Source organism: Larimichthys crocea, chromosome VIII (genome assembly GCF_000972845.2).
Source record: "Larimichthys crocea isolate SSNF chromosome VIII, L_crocea_2.0, whole genome shotgun sequence".
Classification (NCBI taxonomy): Eukaryota; Metazoa; Chordata; class Actinopteri; family Sciaenidae; genus Larimichthys; species Larimichthys crocea.
Window position 1 is genome coordinate 16,665,004 of NC_040018.1, and position 22,930 is coordinate 16,687,933.

Below are 22,930 nucleotides of genomic sequence, written 5' to 3' on the forward strand. Positions count from 1 at the left end.
CATATCATATTTTCCAGTATTACAACTCATCCATCATAGATCTCCAGTGTATGCTGCATGCGTGTGTATCTATAGTTTAAGACCTGTCATATCCAATTCATCATAGACATTGTGTGTGTGTTTGTGTGTGTCCGTGTCTGTCAGTCTATTTGTGTGTGTGTGTATCTATAGTTTAGGAGCTGTCATATCTCATCCATCGTAGATCGTACAGTGTTTGTGTGCATGGATGTCGGTGCACAACTGTGTGTGTTCATGTGTGTGTGAGCATACTGTCATACCAGAAAATGACCCTAATTTAGGAGCTGTCATGTCTCCTCCATCGTAGATCTCCAGAGAGTCCCAGTTGTGCTCAGTAGCAAACGTCATCACTTGGATCTAAATAGCAAACAATGAAAATAAACGAACATAAAAGCTTCCAGGTTTATGTGCATCTTCCATCATTGGTGTTCATACATTATATATTTATTTAGAAGTGTATCCATGTATGTACCTGTATCCCGGCTCCTTCACTGACATGGATCCTCCACAGACAGTTGAGACTGTTTGGGTAGGGCTCAGGAAAGCCAGGAGACAGTATTGTACCACGACGTTCAGTCAAATTGCCACTGCAGGGAACTAGAATGAAGACATGAAATGTGGATTTCTTGGCAAAGTTTATTAACTAAATAGCTAACAGATAGGACAGGTTGTTGGAATATGGCTCTGCATACCCAGGGACAATATGGTATTCAAATTAGCACGATGGGGAGCCAGAGAGAGGAAATATGATAACAAACATTATTTATGGTATAAACTGAGGTGACAGTTGAAGCCGTTTGCAAAAGACTTGCTCTCAGCACAGAGAGATTTCACGCAGGCATACATTTAGTTTGTTAGATTTATGGTTGGATGATTCACAGAGAAAGTGATTTCTCATTTTGGAGCTGCATGTGTTTGCTGGTTACATTCTCTATACATTTCACGGTCTATCAGCCTTACCTATACAGGTTGGTGTTGTTGCATTCCACTGTGCGAGGGCACCTGGCACAGCCTGGCACCGGATAGCACTGGATCCTTTCAGCAGATACCCCGGACTACACTCGAACCGGACCACAGAGCCAGCTGAAAACTCTGAACCGATCCGCCTGCCATACCGAGGCTCTGGCACTGAACTGCACTGACTGTCACTGGTGCGAGGTACAGCTACAATGATGGTTGTGATTAAATGACATCAGAAGAAAAACAAAAATATAGTAATCCGTAGAGAGACTTCTGTTGAGCTTGCACTGAACTGCAACATATAGTGTATAGTGTTTGTGAGAGAAAGAAATAGAAAGGCAAAGAGAGTGAGAGTTACCTTGGTAGACAAAGTGAAAGCCTCTAGCTGACTGGCCACTCTTAGCATTGAACCGGAGCATGATCTGATTGGAAGTTGCCAATGGCAATGTCTCTCCTGGGACAATTACACAAACACATCCACCAAGACATAATGATTTCAGAATAAATATATACATATAAATATGCTAAAAACGGCTAAAACGTGTTTTCTCCTGAAAATACACATTTTCTTTTCCTTTATTTTTTGACAATTGAGACATGTTGGGAACACAAGCAACACGCACAAGCAAGCTTGAAGTTTCTTATGCACGCGCACACACAAACATACACAGCCTGTCTGCTCCACATACTCACAACCTACACACAACCATACATTTAACTGCACTGGTTTGCATTCATAAATTAGCAGGTTTTATGCTTTATTTCTGCCTGGTAGGAAAATCTGGTCCTCACAGTAATAAGAATGCAAGAACAAACACATACACCAGCTCACAGGCACATACACACAGAGATTTATATGCGTACGCATACACAAGCAAACGAAGTAACAGTGATAAATGAGAAAAACATGGCCTGGTGTGGCTGACATTTAGAACCATCATTAGCTGCGTCGGGATGTGTGTGTATGTGTAAGTTTGCCATATGCGCATGTGTGTTAATATGTTTGTGTGTCAGGATAATCAGTCAGTTAGCCTGAACAATGTGCTACAAAGCTGTTTGTCTGTGTGTGTGCGTGCGTGCGTGCGTGCGTGTACGGGTGCGCATGTGATAGGGTAATGATGCGGCTAACATTATTTTGTAAAGCCTGGTGTGTTTCATTCTTTGCTGCCACTTTTAGCCAAAAGGCAAATTTCAAACCTAAATTAACTTTAAGGAAGAAGCCACGCATTCTACATTATATAAACAGGCCTTGCGCCTTTTTACTAACTCAGAAAGACAGTAGTTAAAAAGAAAAAAAATGTGCATAATGTGCAGCTACATTTAGTCAACTGTTACATCTTCCTAGTTAATACAGTGTTGAAATAAACTCCCTGAACCATTCAGTGAAGGAAAAACAAATATGTAAACCTTAAAAGCAGTACAACAGTGTAAAAACAGAGAGAAATACCCTAAGGAACGCATAAACATTTGTTTAGATAAGTTTGTGTTTTGATTGATGTTTTTATTATCAAACTATCAAAATATGAACATTGTACTTTTTATTATATATATATATCTATATATATGAATGAAACCTTGAATATATTGAATGAAGTCTGAATATATTGAATGAAACTGAATATATTGATGAACCTTGAATATATGGAGTGAACCTTGAATATATTGAATATGAGTTTTTGAATATATTGAATGAAACCTTGAATATATTGAACAAAACTTGAATATATGGAGTGAACTTTGAATATATTGAATGAAACTTTGAATATATGGGAGTGAACCTTGAATATATTGAATGAAGTCTGAATATATGGAATGAAACTTTGATATATTGAATAAAGTCTTAATATATGAATGAAACCTTGATATATTGATGAAGTCTGAATATATTGAATGAAACCTTGAATATATTGAACGAAACTTTGAATATATGGAGTGAACTTTGAATATATTGAATGAAACTTTGAATATTGGAGTGAACCTTGAAATATGAATGAAGTCTGAATATATGGAATGAACTTTGATAATTGAATGAAGTTTAATATATTGAATGAAACCTTGAATATATTGAATGAAGTCTGATATATGAACGAAACCTTGAATATTGAATGAAACATGAATATATGGAATGAAACTTTGAATATACTGAATGAAAACTGCGTCAGGACTTCACGGCATCTTGTGTAACGTGTGGATGCTATAGCTAAAAGTGAGTGACAACGAGTCAGTCCGCTCACAATCTCGTTGCAGCAATATTAAACTATGAGGACGTCCATTAACACTGCTTGTACGGGCCAAAATCCCCCCCCCCACGATACCCCTGATCAATACCGTTTTCCTGACAAGGAAGTGGCTCCCTTTTTAATCGTGGGCAGACATAAAAACAGACCAGGCAGCTGTTTATCAGGCCAACCTCAGCCTGCCTTCACCTCACAGGAGTGCCCCACAACACCCAGTGCAGGCTCGGACTGGCAGTCTGTGCCATAGACATATATACATAGACGCTGCATTGAGCGGGTTGGTCGTTGGTCGCGATACGTCAACATGTCCGCCATATTGGATAAGGCAGATCTGCCCGTAAACTAATACAAGAAATGGACTGAACTTCATAAAGCGCCTTTCCTACTAAGTTCTTTAAGTTAATGTCTCTTATACACCCCCATTCACACACAACCCACACACACACTAATATATCTGGAAACAAACAGGCACCAAAAACAAACGTATGTAACTTTTAAAGTGATGATGATTATAAATGGTTATCTCCTTATGTAAGCACCAACAACCCGTATGTATTTTTCTAATGCTGGGTGTATATATATATATATATATCTATATATATATATATATATAATTAATTAAATTAATATTTATATTATATTCTATTATATTATATATATTATATTTATTATACCGGTACACATAGACACGAGCGGCCACTTGCCGTTCATATCTCCGCCACCAGATGGCCGGAAGGGAGTCAAGCGTGGGAGGCGGTGGCTAAATGTGTTCGAGCCACGCCCCGATCTGCGGGCTGCATTCTCGACAAAGTCTATAATAGGAGCCAGTTCGCTGATATTGCCAGCCAGCGAGCTTTTGCTGCCGCACTGCGGACGCCGCTGGTGGGAATGCAAGATTCCCATGGCGGGGACCAAGTCGCTGGCTGTAACCTGCCATGTAGCGTCGGCACATAACGGCCCTGTTGCCGACGCTACATCGCCGGTTACTGCGCGGTGCGGACGCCGCCGGGGGAATGCAAGAATTCCCACAGCGGGGACGCCACGTACCTGGCTGTTGTAAAACCGGCCATGTAGCGTCGGCACACGGCCGATTATGTGCCGACGCTACATCGCCGGGTGCTGCTAGGTGCAGACGCCGCCGGGGGACTTCCTCCGGCGGCGTTTTTTTATTTATTTAAATGCTAAATATAAATCTAAATGTGCGCGTTCACAGTCTAGCAAACAAAGAAGCTACCACCTGAGCTTCAGGTACGCCAACGGAAACACGTCTCCTTTGTTAGAAATGGAGGCGCTCTGTTATTATACAAACATGCTCTGTGTTTAATGTGTTCACAGCTACCAACAACAATAATGTTAAAGTGATGGTTTAAAAACCGTATTGTTACTTAGTATGTGAGTTCTTCTTCATAATATTCACTCGGTGTCTCGCTATGGGATGCAGCCTCCTGCAGCCCTGATAGAAGCATTTATCTCAATCCGCCAATCCTGATTGGCCGGTGAATGTGTTCATCCGCGCCGCACCCAGTAGTCCCATCTACTATATATAGTGTGCGCGGATAACATTCCCCTAATTCAAAACCTCTTCTTTCGCTAGCTTAACTGTTCACCAGACGGATCTTTGCTAGCTTCCGTCACCGGACGCTAGTGTTGTGCTCTGGCTTCTGCCTTGTCCGTTCATACCAGACCGGACCGGTAAGTATCCTTTTCCGTCCCCTCCACGGACGCTCGCACGGTTGAGCTAAGTTAGCACACCAGCTACCCCCTCGACCCCACGCTAGCACACCAGCTAGCCACGACCCTTTTCTCCACTAGCACTCGAAATGGAGAGCACTAAAAATCCTCACACCAGAGGAGACTCTCGGCTCTGTTGCTGCGGGAATAAAATTTCAGGGAGGGACACCCACCCGGTGTGCAGTACCTGCCTGGGGGTTGACCACGCCAGGTTAGCCCTCGAAATTCCCGGGTCCTGTGGACACTGCAAAGTGTTCACGGTCAAGAGCCTCAGACGCAGGCTAGCCCGCCAAGCTAGCCTCGCGGACCATGACCCGTTTCTCCCCACTGCTGACCTAGGCTCAGCCGCGGAGGAAGACGAGGTCATGGCCGGGGAAGTTCTGGAGACTGGCTACGACTGGGCCGCCCAGTGCGAGCAGCTCCGAGCTTCCCCGTTTCCCAAGGAAGACGTGCTGGAAATTGGCCTCACAGAGGATGATGATGACGCCTCGTTCCTCATATCAGAGGACGAGGAGGAAGACAACACCTTCGTGGCCCCAGCCCTGGCTGAAAAGCCGAAGCTGCCCGAGTCTACCAACAGGGAGGAAGGCGGGGTGAGCTCTCCAGCTCCCTCCCTCCATGTGGACCTGCTCAGCACGTGCAAATGTGCGGCAGAGAAGCTGGAGGTCCCCTGGCCGGTTGCAATAGCAGAGCCTACCCGGTCCCGCTATGAAGGCAAGCAGTGCGGTAAAACAGCTTCTTCCCGTCTTCCCCGAGTTGCTGACCGAGCTGTCCAAAACTTGGAATAACTGCCCGTACAGCAACAGGAGCCCCATCCCGGGCGCAGCACCCCTCGACTGCGAGGCGATGGAAGCCCAGGGTCTCCTCTCGATGCCTCCGGTGGAAGCCCCCGTAGCTGCGCATCTCTGCCCGGGCAGCACGAGCCAGCTATCTGCGGCCTCCTCCAGGCGTCCGACGCTGCCAACCAAGCCCGAGCGGTTCCAGTCTGCACTGGCCGAGAGGGCGTACAAGGCAGCCGCCCTTTCGGCCAGGGCTCTCAGCGCTCTCTCCATCCTCACTGCCTATCAGGCAGAGCTGTTTGGGGCATCCGCTGACGAGCAGGACCCCGACGCGTGGGAGGAAACGGCGGTCATCGCCGATTTGGCTCTCCGCATCCAGCGCGTCTCAGTCCAGGCCACAGGCAGGGTGATGGCAACCCTCGTCATTCAGGAGCGAGCGAGATGGCTCAGCCTCGCTAACTTGACTGACAGGGAGCGGGATGACATACTAGATATGCCAATTGTCCTGGAGGGTGTTTTCGGCTCTGCATTGGCCACGATGCAGCAGCGATGTGAGGCAAAGAAGAAGGACAACGAAGCCCTGAAACTTTGTCTCCCTCGGAAAGCACCAACACCGTCAGCTCCAGTGCAGCGCAAATCGTTTGCTCAAGCTGCCTCTCAGCCGCCGCATTTCAAGATGCCGAAGCGGCCGCAGCAGCTCGGCCCGCCCCTCCCTGCGAGGAGAGCCCGGAGCCAGCTGGCACAGAAAATCTCCCGCCCCGACCGCCGCCCCCAGCCGCCGCGGCCTCGGTCCCCCAGGCGAGGAAGAAGAAGAGAGCGGCCTGACAGTCTTCCTCTCTTCGGGTGGAGCGTCCTGCCGTTCCCCGTTATGCAGGCCCACCGTTCTGGCTTTTTCGTGTGTGCCCCACGCCCCCGCTGCCCACCCCAGAGCCGGCCCGCGGGAGGAGAGACATCGCCTCGAAGGTTTGCGCTGTTGCGCCCCGAGCAAAACGTCCGCAAGCGCACACATACACACATGTCCCCAAACGTGTGAAAATAAAAAGAAATCTGTCACAGCCAGGCCACGAGCCGAGGGTGCAGATAGCAAAAAAAAGCCAAAATGAACAAAAATACCCTGTCTATAAGCAGTGTGGCCACCAAGCCCTCTGCGGCTCTGCCCCCGGGATGGGCATCATCATCCCCGGGGAGCAGAGCGACAGGTCCCGCCGCTCCGGCGGCGATGCCCAGGGGTTATTTCCCCGCTCTACCGCAAGGGGGCGCCACAGCACCGCTGTCGGGACCTCCCGTGATAGAGCAGGGGCTGCAATGCGCCTCTCCTCTTTCTCTCAAGTGGGAGAATTGGAAAGCAACCGCAGCTTCACCGTGGGTGTTACGCATGATTTCTCGGGGATACAGGCTCCAATTCGCCGCTGTCCCTCCCCGTTTCTCCGGCGTAATACAGTCACGAGCACAGGGAGAATTAGCTCGAATCTTACAGGAGGAAATCCTCTCTCTGTTAGAAAAAAGAGCCATTTCTGTTGTATCTCCCGAACAGAGTCTGTCAGGTTTTTACTCCAGATGTATCCTCGTTCCCAAACGGGGGGGAAGAGGAATCCGCCCTATTCTGGACCTGCGGGCCCTGAACAAATTTCTGCGGAAATACAAATTCAGGATGCTGACACATGCGGCACTGCTGCGTCTAGTAAGACCGAACGATTGGTTTTCGTCCGTGGATCTGAAAGACGCGTATTTCCACATTCCCATTTACCCCCCTCAAATTGAATGAAACCTTGAATATATGAACAAACTTTGAATAATGGAGTGAACTTTGAATATATTGAATGAAACTTTGAATATATGGAGTGAACCTTGAATATATTGAATGAAGTCTGAATATATGGAATGAAACTTTGAATATATGAATAAGTCTTAATAGATTGAAATGAAACCTTGAATATATTGAATGAGTCTGAATATATTGAACGAACCTTTTGTGTTTTTGTGGGGGGAATATATGGAATGAAACTTGATATATGGAATGAAAAACTTTGAATATACTGAATGAAACTGACGTCAGACTTCACGGCATCTGGTGTAACGTGTGGAGTGCTATAGCTAAAAGGTGAGTGACAACGAGTCAGTCCGCTCACAATCTCGTGTTGCAGCAATATTAAACTATGAGGACGTCATTAACACTGCTGTACGGGCCAAAATCCCCCCCCCCCACGATACCCCTGATCAATACCGTTTCCTGACAAGGAGAGTGGCTCCCTTTTTAATCGTGGCAGACATAAAACAGACCAGGCAGCTGTTTATCAGGCCAACCTCAGCACCCTTCAACCTCACGGAGTGCCCCACAACACCCGTGCAGGCTCGGACTGGCAGTCTGTGCCATAGACATATATACATAGACGCTGCATTGAGCGGGTTGGGTCGTTGGTCGCGATACGTCAACATGTCCGCCATATGGATAAGGCAGACTGCCTAAACTAATACAAGGAAATGGACTGAACTTCATAAAGCGCCTTTCTACTAAGTTCTTTAAGTTAATGTCCTATACACCCATTCACACCACACACACACACACACTAATATATCTGGGAAACAAACAGGCACCAAAAACAACGTATGTAACTTTTAAAGTGATGATTATAAATGTTTACTCCTTATGTAAGCACCAAACCAAAGTATGTATTTTTCTAATGCTGAGTGAATTATAAACTATATATATATATATATATATAGTAATATATAATTAAATTAATAATTTATATATATTATATTATATGATATTATATATATTAATAATACCGGTACACAGACACAGAGCGGCCACTTGCCGTTCATAGTCTCCGCCCCAGATGGCCGAAGGGAGTCAAGCGTGGGAGGCGTGGCTAAATGTGTTCGAGCCACGCCCGATCTGCGGGCTGCATTCTCCGAAAAGTCTATAAATAGGAGCCAGTTCGCTGATATTTGCCAGCCAGCGAGCTTTTGCTGCGCACTGCGGACGCCGCTGGTGGGAATGCAAGAATTCCCACGGCGGGGACGCAAGTCGCTGGCTGTAACCTGCCATGTAGCGTCGGCACATAACCGGCCCTGTGCCGACGCTACATCGCCGGTTACTGCGCGGTGGCGGACCGCCGCCGGCGGGAATGCAAGAATTCCCACAGCGGGGACGCACGTCCCTGGCTGTAACCGGCCATGAGCGTCGGCACACGGCCGGTTATGTGCCGACGCTACATCGCCGGTGGCTGCTAGGGTGCAGACGCCGCCAGGGGACTTCCTCCGGCGGCGTTTTTTTATTTATTTAAATGCTAAATATAAATCTAAATGTGCGCGTTCACGGTCCTAGCAAACAAAGAAGCTACCACCTGAGCTTCAGGTACGCCAACGGAAACACGTCTCCTTTGTTAGAAATGGAGGCGCTCTGTTATTATACAAACATGCTTTGTGTTTAATGTGTTCACAGCTACCAACGACAATAATGTTAAAGTGAGGGTTTAAAAACCGTATTGTTACTTAGTATGTGAGTTCTTTCTCATAATATTCACTCGGTGTCTCGTTATGGGATGCAGCCTCCTGCAGCCCTGATAGAAGCATTTAGCTCAATCCGCCAATCCTGATTGGCCGGTGAATGTGTTCATCCGCGCCGCACCCAGTAGTCCCCATCTACTATATATAGTGTGCGCGGATAACATGTCCCCTAATTCAAACCTCTTCTCACCTGAGAGCTATCTCACGTCAGAGCTTTCGCTAGCTTAACTGTCACCAGACGGATCTTTGCTAGCTTCCGTCACCGGAGACGCTAGTGTTGTGCTCTGGCTTCTGCCTTGTCCGTTCATACCAGAGGGACCGGTAAGTATCTTTTCCGTCCCCTCCACGGACGCTCGCACGGTCGAGCTAAGTTAGCACACCAGCTACCCCCTCGACCCCGCGCTAGCACACCAGCCTAGCCACGACCCTTTTTTCTCCACTAGCACTCCAGCTTGTTGGCGAAATGGAGACCACTAAAAATCCTCACACCAGAGGAGGAGACTCTCGGCTCTGTGTGCGTGCGGGAATAAAATTTCAGGGAGGGACACCCACCCGGTGTGCAGGACCTGCCTGGGGGTTGACCACGCCAGGTTAGCCCTCGAAATTCCCGGGTCTGTGGACACTGCAAAGTGTTCACGGTCAAGAGCCTCAGACGCAGGCTAGCCCGCCAAGCTAGCCTCGCGGACTGTGACCCGTTTCTCCCCACCGCTGACCTAGGCTCAGCCGCGGAGGAAGACGAGGTCATGGCCGGGAAGTTCTGGAGACTGGCTACGACTGGGCCGCCAGTGCGAGCAGCTCCGAGCTTCCCCCGTTTCCCAGGAAGACGTGCTGGAAATTGGCCTCACAGAGGATGACGATGAGGCCTCGTTCCTCATATCAGAGGACAAGGAGGAAGACGACACCTCGTGGCCCCAGCCCTGGCTGAAAAGCCGAAGCTGCCCGAGTCTACCAACAGAGAGGACGGCGGGGTGAGCTCTCCAGCTCCCTCCCCCACGTGGACCGGCTCAGCACGTGCAAATGTGCGGCAGAGAAGCTGGAGGCCCCCTGGCCGGTTGCAATAGCGGAGCCTACCCGGTCCGCTATGAAGGCAAGCAGTGCGGTAAAACAGCTTTCTCCCGTCTTCCCCGAGTTTTGCTGACCGAGCTGTCCAAAACTTGAATAACTGCCCGTACAGCAACAGGAGCCCCCATCCCGGGCGCAGCATCCCTCGACTGCGAGGCGATGGAAGCCCAGGGTCTCCTCTCGATGCCTCCGGTGGAAGCCCCCGTAGCTGCGCATCTCTGCCCGGGAGAGCACGAGCCAGCTATCTGCGGCCTCCTCCAGGCGTCCGACGCTGCCAACCAAGGCAGTACAAGGCAGCCGCCCTTTCGGCCAGGGCTCTCAGCGCTCTCTCCATCCTCCTGCCTATCAGGCAGAGCTGTTTGGGGCATCCGCTGACGAGCAGGACCCCGACGCGTGGGAGGAAACGGCGGTCCATCGCCGATTTGTCCCTCCGCATCCAGCGCGTCTCAGTCCAGGACACGGGCAGGGTGATGGCAACCTCTCGTCATTCAGGAGCGGCGAGATGGCTCAGCCTCGCTAACTTGACTGACAGGGACGGGATGACATACTAGATATGCCAATGTCCCGGAGGGTGTTTTCGGCTGCGCATTGGCCACGAGGCAGCAGCGATGTGAGGCAAAGAAGAAGGACAACGAAGCCCTGAAACTTGTCTCCCTCGGAAAGCACCACACCATCAGCTCCAGTGCAGTGCAAATCGTTTGCTCAAGCGGCCTCTCAGCCGCCCATTTCAAGATGCTGAAGCGGCCGCAGCAGCTCGGCCCGCCCCTCCCTGCGAGGAGAGTCCGGAGCCAGCTGGCACAGAAAATCTCCCGCTCCTGCGGCGATGCCCAGGAGTTATTTCCCCGCTCTACCGCAAGGGGGCGCCACAGCACCGCTGTCGGGACCTCTCGTGATAGAGCAGGGGCGGCAATGCGCTTCTCCTCTTTTCTCTCAGTGGGAGAATTGGAAAGCAACCGCAGCTTCACCGTGGGTGTTACGCATGATTCCTCGGGGATACAGGCTCCAATTCGCCGCGGTCCCTCCCCGTTTCTCTGGCGTAATACAGTCACGAGCACAGGGAGAATTAGCTCGAACTTACAGGAGGAAATCCTCTCTCGTTTAGAAAAAAGAGCCATTTCTGTCGTATCTCCCGAACAGAGTCTGTCAGGTTTTATCCAGATATTTCCTCGTTCCCAAACGGGGGGGGAAGAGGAATCCGCCCTATTCTGGACCTGCGGGCCCTGAACAAATTCTGCGGAAATACAAATTCAGGATGCTGACACAGCGGCACTGCTGCGTCTAGTAAGACCGAACGATTGGTTTTCGTCCGGGGATCTGAAAGACGCGTATTTCCACATTCCCATTTACCCCCCTCACAGGCAATATCTCTGATTCGCCTTTTGGGGGGTGTACTACGAATACGTGTGCTCCCATTCGGCCTGTCTCTCAACCCGAGGGTTTTCATACGGTGCACAGAGGCCGCTGTGGCCCCGCTCAGACGCCGGGGCATACGGCTGGCCACATATTTGGACGACTGGCTCCTGCTGGCGCAGTCAGAACAGGAGGCCAGGGTTCACACGCAAATTGTCAACGGAACACCTAAAAATTTGGGTTTGTTAAATATGGAGAAGAGCCAACTCTCTCCGACGCAGGAGATATGCTTTCTAGATTATCTGCGCTCCGTGCCATCACTGCTCGCCTCTCGGAGGAGAGAGTGAAAGTTTCAAAGCGTGCCTCGCGCGCTTCAGTTGAACAGGTCTGTCCAGTTCAGACTGTGTCTTCGGCTGCTGGGTCTGATGGCTTCAGCCATCCTCGTGACCCGCCTCGGCCGTCTTCACATGCGGGAAATTTCAGCGCTGGGTCGCTTCGCTCAGGCTGGATCCCGTGCGTCATGGTGCACGGTGGATAACGGTCACAGCAGACTGCGTGACGGCTCTGCGCCACTGGCGGGCCCCACTTTCCTGACTCGGGGGTGTCCATGGGCCACTGTCTCGTCCAGAAAGGTGGTCACCACGGACGCCAGCCTATCCGGCTGGGGTGGCATTTACGAGGGCAGGTTTGTGAGAGGACGCTGGAGCCAGGCTCTCCAACGTCTTCATATAAACTTTCTCGAGCTCTCAGCTGTGTTTCTGTCTCTGAAACCTTCCTTCCGTTCCTCTCGGGCGCCCATGTCCTGGTGAGACGGACAACACAACGACAGTAGCGTATATAAACCGTCAAGGGGGGTTTGCGCTCTCGTGTGTTGCACACCTGGCACGCAAACTGATCATCTGGAGCAGTGTGCACTTTCTTTCCCTGAGGGCGACTCACATCCCGGGGACCCTGAACACAGGTGCTGACCTCGCTGTCCAGGGGCGCCCGATGTTCGGGGAATGGATGCTGCACCCGCAGGTCATGGAGCAGATATGGGCGCGCTACAGCCGCGCCAGAGTAGATCTGTTTCGCGTCCAGAGAAAACGCTCAGTGTGAGCTGTTTCTCCTCTACGCACCTGGACGCCCCCTCTGGGCGTAGACGCACTAGCGCACGCTGGCCGCACAAGCTGCTCTACGCGTTTCCTCCACTGGCCCTGATACCCCACTCTCGTCAGGGTGAGGGGGCACAATCACAGGCTGATCCTGATAGCTCCACACTGGCCAGCGGAGATACATCAGATGCTATGCGCCCAGCCTTGGCAGCTGCCGGTGCGCAGGGAGGACTTTGCTCTCGCAGGGCGGGGGGACGGTGTTCCACCCGCACCCGGAGCGACTGCAACTGTGGACCTGGCCCGGTGAGTGGTTCAATTTGACCACTGCTGGGTTTCCGCAGAGTGTGGTTAACACTATACAAAACGCCAGAGCTCCATCCACTAGGTCTCTGTACACGCTCAAGTGGGGAGTGTTTGAGCGGTGGGTGTCTCGAACGAGGCCACATCCCTTTTCAGTGTTCTGTGCCAGCGATACTGTCGTTTTTGCAGGACCTGATTGGATAAGGCAAAAGCCTTTTCACGGTTAAGGTTTATCTGGCGGCTATAGCGGCCTGCCATATAGGATTTGGGGACAAAACAGCGGGCCAACACCCTTGGTGTGCCGGTTTATGAGGGGCGCGCGTAGGCTGCTCCCCTGTCTCCAGATCACAATACCTCCGTGGGATTTAGCGTGGTTCTGGAGGGGCTTAAAGGCCCCCCATTTGAGCCATTGCTGGAAGCGAGTCGCAAACACCTGTCCCTTAAGACGGTGCTGTTACTGGCTCCGCCTCTGCGAAGCGAGTGAGTGATATCCATGCGCTCTCTGTGAGCCCTGCGTGCGCGCAGTTCGCCCCGGGGAACACACGTATGTTTCTGAAGCCCAACCGGTCTTTGTACCTAAGGTGGTGGGCTCATGTTCCCCCGATTGAGCTCGCAGCGTTCGCCGCTTCTCCTGGAGAGCAGCGAGCGCACATGCTGTGTCCGGTTCGAGCTGTGCACTCTTATAGGGACAGAACACAGAACATCAGGAGGAGCGATCAGCTGTTTGTCTCCTGGGCTGAACCCCGAAAGGGACAGCCGGTCACAAAGCAGCGCCTCGCCCACTGGGTGGTGGAGGCTATAGCTTTGGCGTATACGAGCAGGGGACTGCAGCCGCCGGCGGGTGTGCGTGCGCACTCTACCCGCGGGATGGCCGCATCCTGGGCTTTATTTAGGGGAGTGTCTGTTCAGGACATTTGTTCAGCAGCGAGTTGGTCCTCGACTTGACTTTTGTCCGGTTCTACATGCGTGATGTGAAAATCAAATATTATATATATATATATAGATATATATATATATATATATATAATTCTATCTGCACACAACTGAATAAACATTACAGAGAAAATATTTTAAAAGCCCTGATTTTTATAGAAAGAAACTAAATGTGAATTCCAGTGGGATTCCCCTGCAGCATGCCCCCTGGCCATTACATACAACAGAGGAACACGAAACTCTGAGGCAACAAGAGCACATTTTGCCAACAACTGTGTTAATCAATATTTCCTCATATTTCATTCTTCATACTGTGTCACCTACATCAATATTGCTTGATATTTCAATCTCTGTTTATGCAGAGTGTGTTACTGTGTACTAACTCTAAAATTTTGCCAGACAGGAATGACTAAAAGTTGAAGGATAAGGAAACCCAGGGAGGATTACGTTGAGTATCAGTGCTACTGTATATTGTATGGCTCCAGTGAGACGCTTTTCACTGCTGATTTCTTCTTGTAAAGATAAACCATAATGGATTTTCAGCAAATATATCACTGTCAAATAAATTGTGATAACGACCACTAGTGCTATGTTCTACAGCCCCCAAGAGCTGCTTTCTTACAGACGATTTCATTATTTTTTAAAAGATGTGCCCAGATGTACAAAACAAGAAAAACAAGGTAAAAACGAAAGAATGGCAGGTTTTCAAAAAAAAAAAAATGCCGTGCTGAGTCACAATATGTGAAAACCCAAGTAGTGTTGACACTATGTCAACCAATAGGAGACTCACCTGAATGTGACCCAGCCAAGGAGCTGAGCAATCTGGCGTTCTCATTGGCTCCATCAAACAGCTCCACAGAGTCATTCATTGCTGTTTGGAAAACAGCAAACTGACCAAACACCACTGAAGAAGAAGAAATAAATATATATTAGATATTAATTAGTTTTTGTCTTAGTGTCAATCACAGAATCCATTGTTAGCATGCATGGTGTGATCAGTTATGTACTCACCAAACTGTGGCGACACAGTGATGTAGTAGGAGCAAGTCTGTCTTGTAGTGTAGTTTAGAGGATAGTTTGGAGACAAAACAACTCCTTCAGATCCACCATACTGCCCTCCGCATGGAGCTATAGAAAGACAGAGAAAGGGAAATGCGTTATTTTTTTTCATTTAACAACTCTAAAATTAAATTCGCATATTTTCACCTTTAACACAGATTTATTATCCATCGCAGAGCCATGTTGAAGTGCTCTGCTTTGCTTTATGCATATGCATTTATGGAAGGACTTTGCAAATGGGAGGATGATATGAGTGCGGTCCTGCACTTAATAATGTTCACACAATTTACAAGGGCCGTGTGTGGGAAATTATTCACCTTTAAAGAGCAAGTGCAACTTTGTGCAGACATATTAAAAGAAGGCTGCGATGGGATGAAGGAGAATTTAATTAACCTACGAAATCTTCTACAGAAGTCTCAACAGAGTGTAAACACAAAATTTAAAGATGTGCAAGGGAGCTACATTGAATTACTTTGAAAATAAATAATAATAAAATAAAAAAAGGTTTTTGAGTAATAAAGAGGAAGCAGTTAGTGAACACAACATCCAGGAATTTAATAACACCAACCAAACAAGGCACTCTTCAGTTATGATGCTGTAGTCATCCAGTTTGAACTCAAACTGGTGTTGAGCTACTAACTGCACTTCATTGATTACATTTGTGGTTACCTGGGATTCTAAAAAGCCATTTATTTTATTTATTTAGCTGATGGTTTTATCCAAAGTGACTTATGCAAAAAGAGAAACCATCAAGGTACAGTGACATATTAGTGCAGCAATAAGTACTACTCACATAGAATCAAGTGACAGTGACAGTCTAGGGGGTTAGATTCAGCATGTCCAGTTGTTGGTAGTGGTATGAGAGGAGGTACTCTCTGAAGAGTCTTTTAAAGGTAGAAAGGGATGCCCCTGCTCTGGTAGGAACTGGTAGCATGTTCCACAAATGAAATTAAATGAAAATAAAAATGATTTCATCAAGAAGGGTTGAATCTCGGGCAGCTGGCCTCTCATCAAAGAGGCTTCACTTCTGACTGACTGGTGGGGAGATTCGAGTATTAAGCCTCGGCATTGTAGACCATAGTTTCCACTTGGTTCGTCACTGGTCATTGTTGCTGTTAAGACAATCATCAAAGTTGTTGAAGTCAGGTGAGGTCTGGTGTGAACGACAGTCGTTCAGGTCACCTGATCTCCAGTGTGGACAGTGGTCATTGGAGTCACATGAGGCTAAGTATGGATTGCTGTTCAGTCTCCTAGGAGGGATGAAAGGACAGCATTGTCAATGTGGGATAAGAGGTGTCTGAGGCCTCCTCCTCTGTTGATGGATGGTTTCTCTACTTTTACATAGATAGCCTCCTTCACTCCTCTTTCAAACCACCTGTCTTCCCTGTCCAAAATGTGAACTTCATTGTCACTAAATGAGTGTCCCTTGACCCTAAGGTGTAAGAAAACAGTCCGGTCGTGATGAGTTGGCCCTACTGTGTTCAGCCATGTGTTTGTTGATTGCTTGTTTCGTTTCACCGAAGTATAGGTCTGTGCACTCATCACTGCATTGGACAGCATACATTAGATTGCTTTTCGGGGTATGTCGGGTATGGTTTTTGGGGTGTCTGACAGCTTCTGCTTGTTAAAGATCCTCCAAAACTGCATCATTTAAGAGATCAACACTGAAAGGACAACATAAGAGTGTCTGCCAACGCTAATCCAATATTAGTTAATTTCCTTTTAATATCTCTTTTAGATATAACTAAGCCATTAATATGCAACCTATATTTGGCATTGTCTTATAATGGTCTCACCATGATTAAGACCTACAATCTAGGCTCATATAGCATTTTATTAGGCTGGCCTTTTGCTGTAAATTATCAATCAATATCAGATAACTGTTCTTGTACTTTTGTATCAGAGCGATATGAATACCGCTGCACATTAAAATGCATCCTTTTCATTTTGTTATTGCTTGCTTAATGACTCCTATTGAGTACATTTTATGAACCCTTCAACAAAGTACTTTTTGAACTGACCTCGGACAAACCATCTACCTTTGAGTGCTCCTCACAAAACGCATCTATAAGGCAGTCCTAGTCACTTACTGCGTAATAATCTATCTCCTTTGTAAACCAGATTTAATTCCACATGGACTGCAAGCCCAAATTGAATAAAAGGCACAGTACAAAGTTGCAATGTGCTTTCATGTGCACGCAATAAATGTGATTTAAGGTCACAGGTACAGTAGTGAGGTAAAACCTTGGCTTGTTTAGGCATGTTAGTAAGGGAGTCGCTTTATAAGGTGCTAATCACTGAACTGCACAGGTTAGGTGAATTGGAAAACTGTAAATTTTCTCTATCTGTATGTTAGACTGGCACCTAGTCCAGGGAGTACATTGCCTCTCACCATGCCTCTCACCCCTCACAACCCTGAGTAGTATGAATGGCTAAAAGTGAATACATGGATACAGCCACTATATGCACAATGACACATGTTTGTACACCTGCACATTAGATTTTGAATTAAGTACTAATATTTAACATGTATTAGAAGATATTAACATAGTCAAATAAGATTAACTATAAAGGGTTAGTTTTAGTTCATTTTAACTAAAATGTATTGAAAAAGCTGGAGGAAAATTTAAAAAAGTTAAAAGAATTACTTTTTCATTCAATGTTACTACAAGCTGGATAAATCTGGGAGAAGAAAAGCAAACGTGAAATACTTCCCCCTCCCTCCTTGTTTTCACTGAGAAATGGCCTTAACCCCAAAGTGCTGTGGCCAACAGATCAGGTTGTGGTTGTATTGGGCAGCTTCCAGGTGTGAATGTGTGTAACTGTGTGTGTGTGATCACAGTGTTCCCGAAAAAGAGAGCTTGGCTCGGAGAGAAACTGCCCTGAATAAATAAAGGTTAAAATAAATAAATAAGTGAGTGACTGAAGTCGAAAGCCAACAGATATCAGCATACGCTTGGTATCTTCACTAGTGATGCCCTGCCAGGTCTGTACTGCAGCCAGGTTCACGTAGTGTTTGTTTCCTGAAAAGTATGATCAGTTAGATTGACATTGGGTGACTGAACTGGCAACAGAGGCACATTTCCTGTGATTGGTCATAAAAGATGTTCAACACCCTTAAATACCCTTAACACTGAAGATCTGTATTTTAACATCAGTGCTATTGTTTCACTTTAATCCATCTTGCAGGATATAAAGCCAATACAACAATGTCAGTGTGCTTTACAGACTACACTGAATACATTTGTAAAACTAAAGTAACACTATAACAAGCAACACTTCTGGCAACAGTGTCCAAACAGATTCATCCGCTCTGTAGCTTCAGTCATTTAGAGATTTACAGACATCGTGTCTCTCCTTCATTTTTTCCCTCTGCTGCTGGGAGCACAGCCCATTGAACTTAAAGCAGGCAAGCGTATCACTACCCACATCGATTATTCTTATGTATTTAAAAAACATAAATGAATAAAAAAATCAACTGGCTGCATTTGGCTCAAAAATTGTGTAGTTTAGCAGAAAATTCATGTTGTCCCCAAATATTTGTTATATAACGTGTGTGTGTGTGTGTGTATGTGTGCAAACAACATCCAACCAAAGATCTAATTTATCTAAACTCCTTTGCCAGTTCACACGTTATCATTTATTAGGTGAAATTATGAAAAATGTTTTTTAAAAAAGAAGCCTCTGAATGACTGATAGCGGGATAAGCACCCACACATTTACCTGTAACAAATACATATTGTGGCACTATGGAGCTGTTGTGCAACAGTAGTATTTGGTAGCTATATATCAAATGAATGAAGCAGAACATATTTTAACTGAGATGGCAGTTCTGCTGTACCCTCTTCAGAGCAGTTCTTCACAAAAAGCCAGCAGAATGAAAACTTACTTGAATGAATTTATGTGGTGCTGAGCTAGGGCACAGTGTGGGATCTCTGTTATCAGCATACTGCAATTTCAAAAAGCCTATTAATCCCTTCTACCATTGCATGACCCATGAGAAACAGACCTAAGAGTAGCTTGATCAATCTTCAACACCCCCAAGAGAGTTAGAAACATTGTGTGTGAATAGTATGTGGGCGTTTGCACATTTATACTGCAGGTTAGGCCGGCAGAGGTCAATGAAATTAGTGTAAATGGCTGTGAATGTGTGTGTGTGTGTGCATGTCTCTGTGTGGGGAGGTGTGTATGTGTATAAAACATATATACACACATATAAAACAACAGCAATAAGCACATCTGTCAATGTCATCACTGCAACACATACACACACACACACAATGTATTCTTATGGGTTTTTTTTCTCACCTCTTCTGGCCTCTTCTCTCCTTGTCTTGTTTTTGCTAGTGTGTGTATCTCTGTGGCCCAGTCCTAATGTCCACACACAGTATCAGCTGTGATCCTTAACAGACTTTAATTATCATCAGTGAAAATGTGAGAGCAAGAGGGCGCAAAGGTTGAAAATGCCTTATTTAGAAATTGCCTGCACTTTGTAAATGAATAAGTCAGCTGGATGATAGGCCTGTCTGTGTCCACTCAGGTGTGATGATGTGGTTTTATATGTCGTTTAATAAAATTGGCTGTTACTGATTTTTAATATATAATAATAGCCTAAATGTTACGTAAACAGCTAAAATAATTTGACATTTTACTTAAAAAATAATGATTGAAAACAGTTATTGGTGCTCTAAAATTGTTAACATTTCTCAAATCCTTCATATCTTATTTTCCTTTTTGGCTTTTTGGCTGGTTTTGGACATCTCCTTGTGGGTAATTCCCTCAAGCAAAGTCTTCAGCATTTCAGTCTTGTGGAAACTGTGCATAAAGGCTCAAAAAGTCCACCGGAGAGCCCTGAAGCACTTTCAGATTTCACAGTGGGACAGCCCTTGCAGACTTATCCGAAACACATGTCAAAGTCTACGAGGCTGTGAGTGTGGACATGAAGACTTGGACTGCATTCATGGCTAAGCCTGGCTGAGTAACAATGATTTACAAAACTTGGTTTGGTTTCTACTCCTTTGCTAGACAGTTGTTGTATTCCCACCCACTCGTCCTCCTCCTCCTCCCCACTCCCATTCTTTCCAACTTTGTTCTTGTTTCCTAAAGCATCAGAGTAATCACCCTCTGTGTCTCCACTTCTCCTGATCCTGCACACTGATATTGATTGATATTTTTTGGATTGATTCTTGTTGTGCTGCTGCATTCAAACCCTCAGGTCTAGAGGTCTTGTCTTGATCTACCCACAATCCCCCAGCGGTACTGCTCTAGGCTCAGGTGTCAGCCTTATCAAAAGCCTTCACACACATGTGCTTTGATCACTCACACCTTCTGACACACACACACACACGTACACGCACACGCAAATAAATGCAAAAAATGCTACGTGAGTCACTCTCTTTCTCTCACACATCCATGCGCTTTGATCATCCACACGCATACACAAGAACACACACACACACACAACACTTTTGTAGTCCTACCTCTCACTGTCTGTGTCTCATTTTCCTTTTCCTTTCACACAAAAACGCACCCACACGCACACACACACACACACACAGCAGAGCTTTGGGCTGGTGGAGAGAGTGCAGGAAAATACTTCTAAAATGTCCTAAACTTTTAAAGTTGAGTTGCAGTTCTTCCAGGAGCTTTTTTCAAAGCCATAAACAGGATAGTTACAGTGAGTTCAACTTTCAGAGAGTACATTTATCACAACAATGTAAATAACTACAAACTATTGAGCAACAATACATAAACACAATTTAATCTATTTATTTTCAACCTGAAACACAAAGAAAATACGGAAAATAAAATACTGTGAAACCCTAGAAAGAGCGTTTTGCCATATACCTATACTGATGTATATATATATATATAATATATATCTAATATATATATATATATATATAATATATATAATATATATATATTATATATATATATATATATATATATATATATTTTTATTATTATTATTTTTTTATTTTTTAATTTTTAAAGATTTTTTTTGGCATTTTTATTTGATCATGACGAGACAGCTGAAGAGTGACATGAATGTGGGGAGAGAGAGATGGGGAATGACATGTGGGAAAGAGCCACAGGTCGGATTCGAACCCTGGGCCGCCACAGCAAGGACTGAGCCTTTGTACATAGGCGGTTAAAAATTAATTCACATCTGTCAGTGTCTGCAACAGTGCAACGCCTACAGAGTAATGTGAGGATGATCAGGAAGACCACAACCTACCTTTAAAGTCATATCAATTTATATAAAATTATTTTTATATATATGCTCTTTATAGAGTCAGTGTGTCACGTTTTCAATCCTGCAACCCTCTAGCCTACATCAATATAAAGCCATATATGTTGCTTGTTTCACCATTGTGGGCCTTTAGGGCAAAGAATGTTAACTTGGTAAACTACCTAAAAATACATCATATTTAACATAATTTGAAGGTTTTGGCATAATAAGTTTTGCTCATTGTGAGTTTATTGTCAGTAATAACACCAAGAATAAGAAATATTACTTTAGAACAGAGTGTTGGTGAATTATACGCATATGGATGAAAGTTGCAATGACGTAAGTACCCATGCTGCTGCAATAGCAAATTTTTATAGCCATCGTAGTTTTTGCATGCCAAGAATCATTGTTTATTGTTTGTACGCTTCATTTTATCCAAGAGACCAATTGCAGAAATGCTGAATGAAAGACTGCTTGAGCGTTACAGAAGCTAGTGGAACAGAAGCTAGCCCACAGGTGTTGTCATGACTTTGGCTCGCAGAGTGGTGAGTATAATGTCACTGTTGTTATGGTGATGGAATAAGTGAAATATACTTCATGATGGAAAGATCATTTTGTATCTTTGCTGGCCTGCTGTGTCTCACAATGCAAATAATGAAAAGTGTAGTTATTGGCTCTCAGGTCAAAGGGGGTAATTTCAAAAACAACTTCACTTTAGCTTCGGAAATCAGTAGGAGTACATTTATAGCCCTTTGACTGATTCACTGTGTAGGTACTCGTGCTGTAGAGGAGCTGACAGCTCCACTACAAGAGGCTCTCAGGTGTCTGTGGTCAAGGTCAATGCAGCGCTGTTTATCTGGGTTAAGATTACTTGTTGGTCATCCCTAAATATCTTGTTCAGCTCTGAATATAGTACAGTTATTAGTTTTTACTGACTTTGCAGAAGTCAGTAAACACTGCTAAAGCTTATTGTGCCAATGCTAATGCAAACAGCAGCTATGTGTGAGGAGCAGCACAGACTGGGGCTATGATTAACCATTGTTCTGCTATACACACTTGGCTGGACAGTTGATATACAGTACATAATAGACCTCAGAGTCTGGCCATTTCTGTCATGGTTTGGGAGGGCAGAGAGAATATGGCTGCACCAAACTTTTAAATCCAAGCAGACACATACAAGCAGATTTTAAGCAGAACGTGCCGTTTTATGTGTATAAACATCACAGGCCAACAAGAATCTGTTATTATGTGTACATAACAAATATATACATCTAAATATTCACATGTATACGTCCATACAAGTGTGTTTGCATGTATAATGATGAGTGGGATCCTGTAGTTTGATGTGCATGTAGGTGTGTGTGTGTGTGTGTGTGTGTGCGTGAATACTGCCTCTAGGCGGCACTCTCTAATAGCTCTGTCTCACTCTCTTACTTTACCCCTGTGTCTCTCTCTCCTTCATGCACACAAACACACACACACACACACACACACACACTCAACCCTATCAACAGTCACAGAGAATTTCTTCTTTCTCGCACCAGCTCTTAGTTACTATGGAAACCAATAAAAGAGCGGTTTAAGATGGGAGGTGTGTGTGCGTGTGTGTGAAAGAGAGAGAGAGAGAGAGAGAGAGAGAGAGAGAGAGAGCAAGACCGG

At 46.0% G+C, this 22,930-nt stretch overlaps 1 protein-coding gene across 1 annotated transcript in view; it reads right to left on the minus strand.

Annotated features, from left to right (window-relative positions):
• The window catches only part of LOC104927904 (CUB and sushi domain-containing protein 1), a 294,884-nt gene that overhangs the window by 66,273 nt on the left and 205,681 nt on the right, over window positions 1-22,930 (minus strand). The window contains exons 33-38 of the mRNA XM_027281351.1: window positions 14,989-15,105; window positions 14,768-14,881; window positions 1,337-1,432; window positions 979-1,182; window positions 491-615; window positions 279-375 (exon numbers count right to left, since the gene is read on the minus strand). Of these exons, the coding sequence (XP_027137152.1) occupies window positions 279-375; window positions 491-615; window positions 979-1,182; window positions 1,337-1,432; window positions 14,768-14,881; window positions 14,989-15,105 (753 nt within the window). The remainder of the gene's footprint in view (window positions 1-278; window positions 376-490; window positions 616-978; window positions 1,183-1,336; window positions 1,433-14,767; window positions 14,882-14,988; window positions 15,106-22,930) is intronic.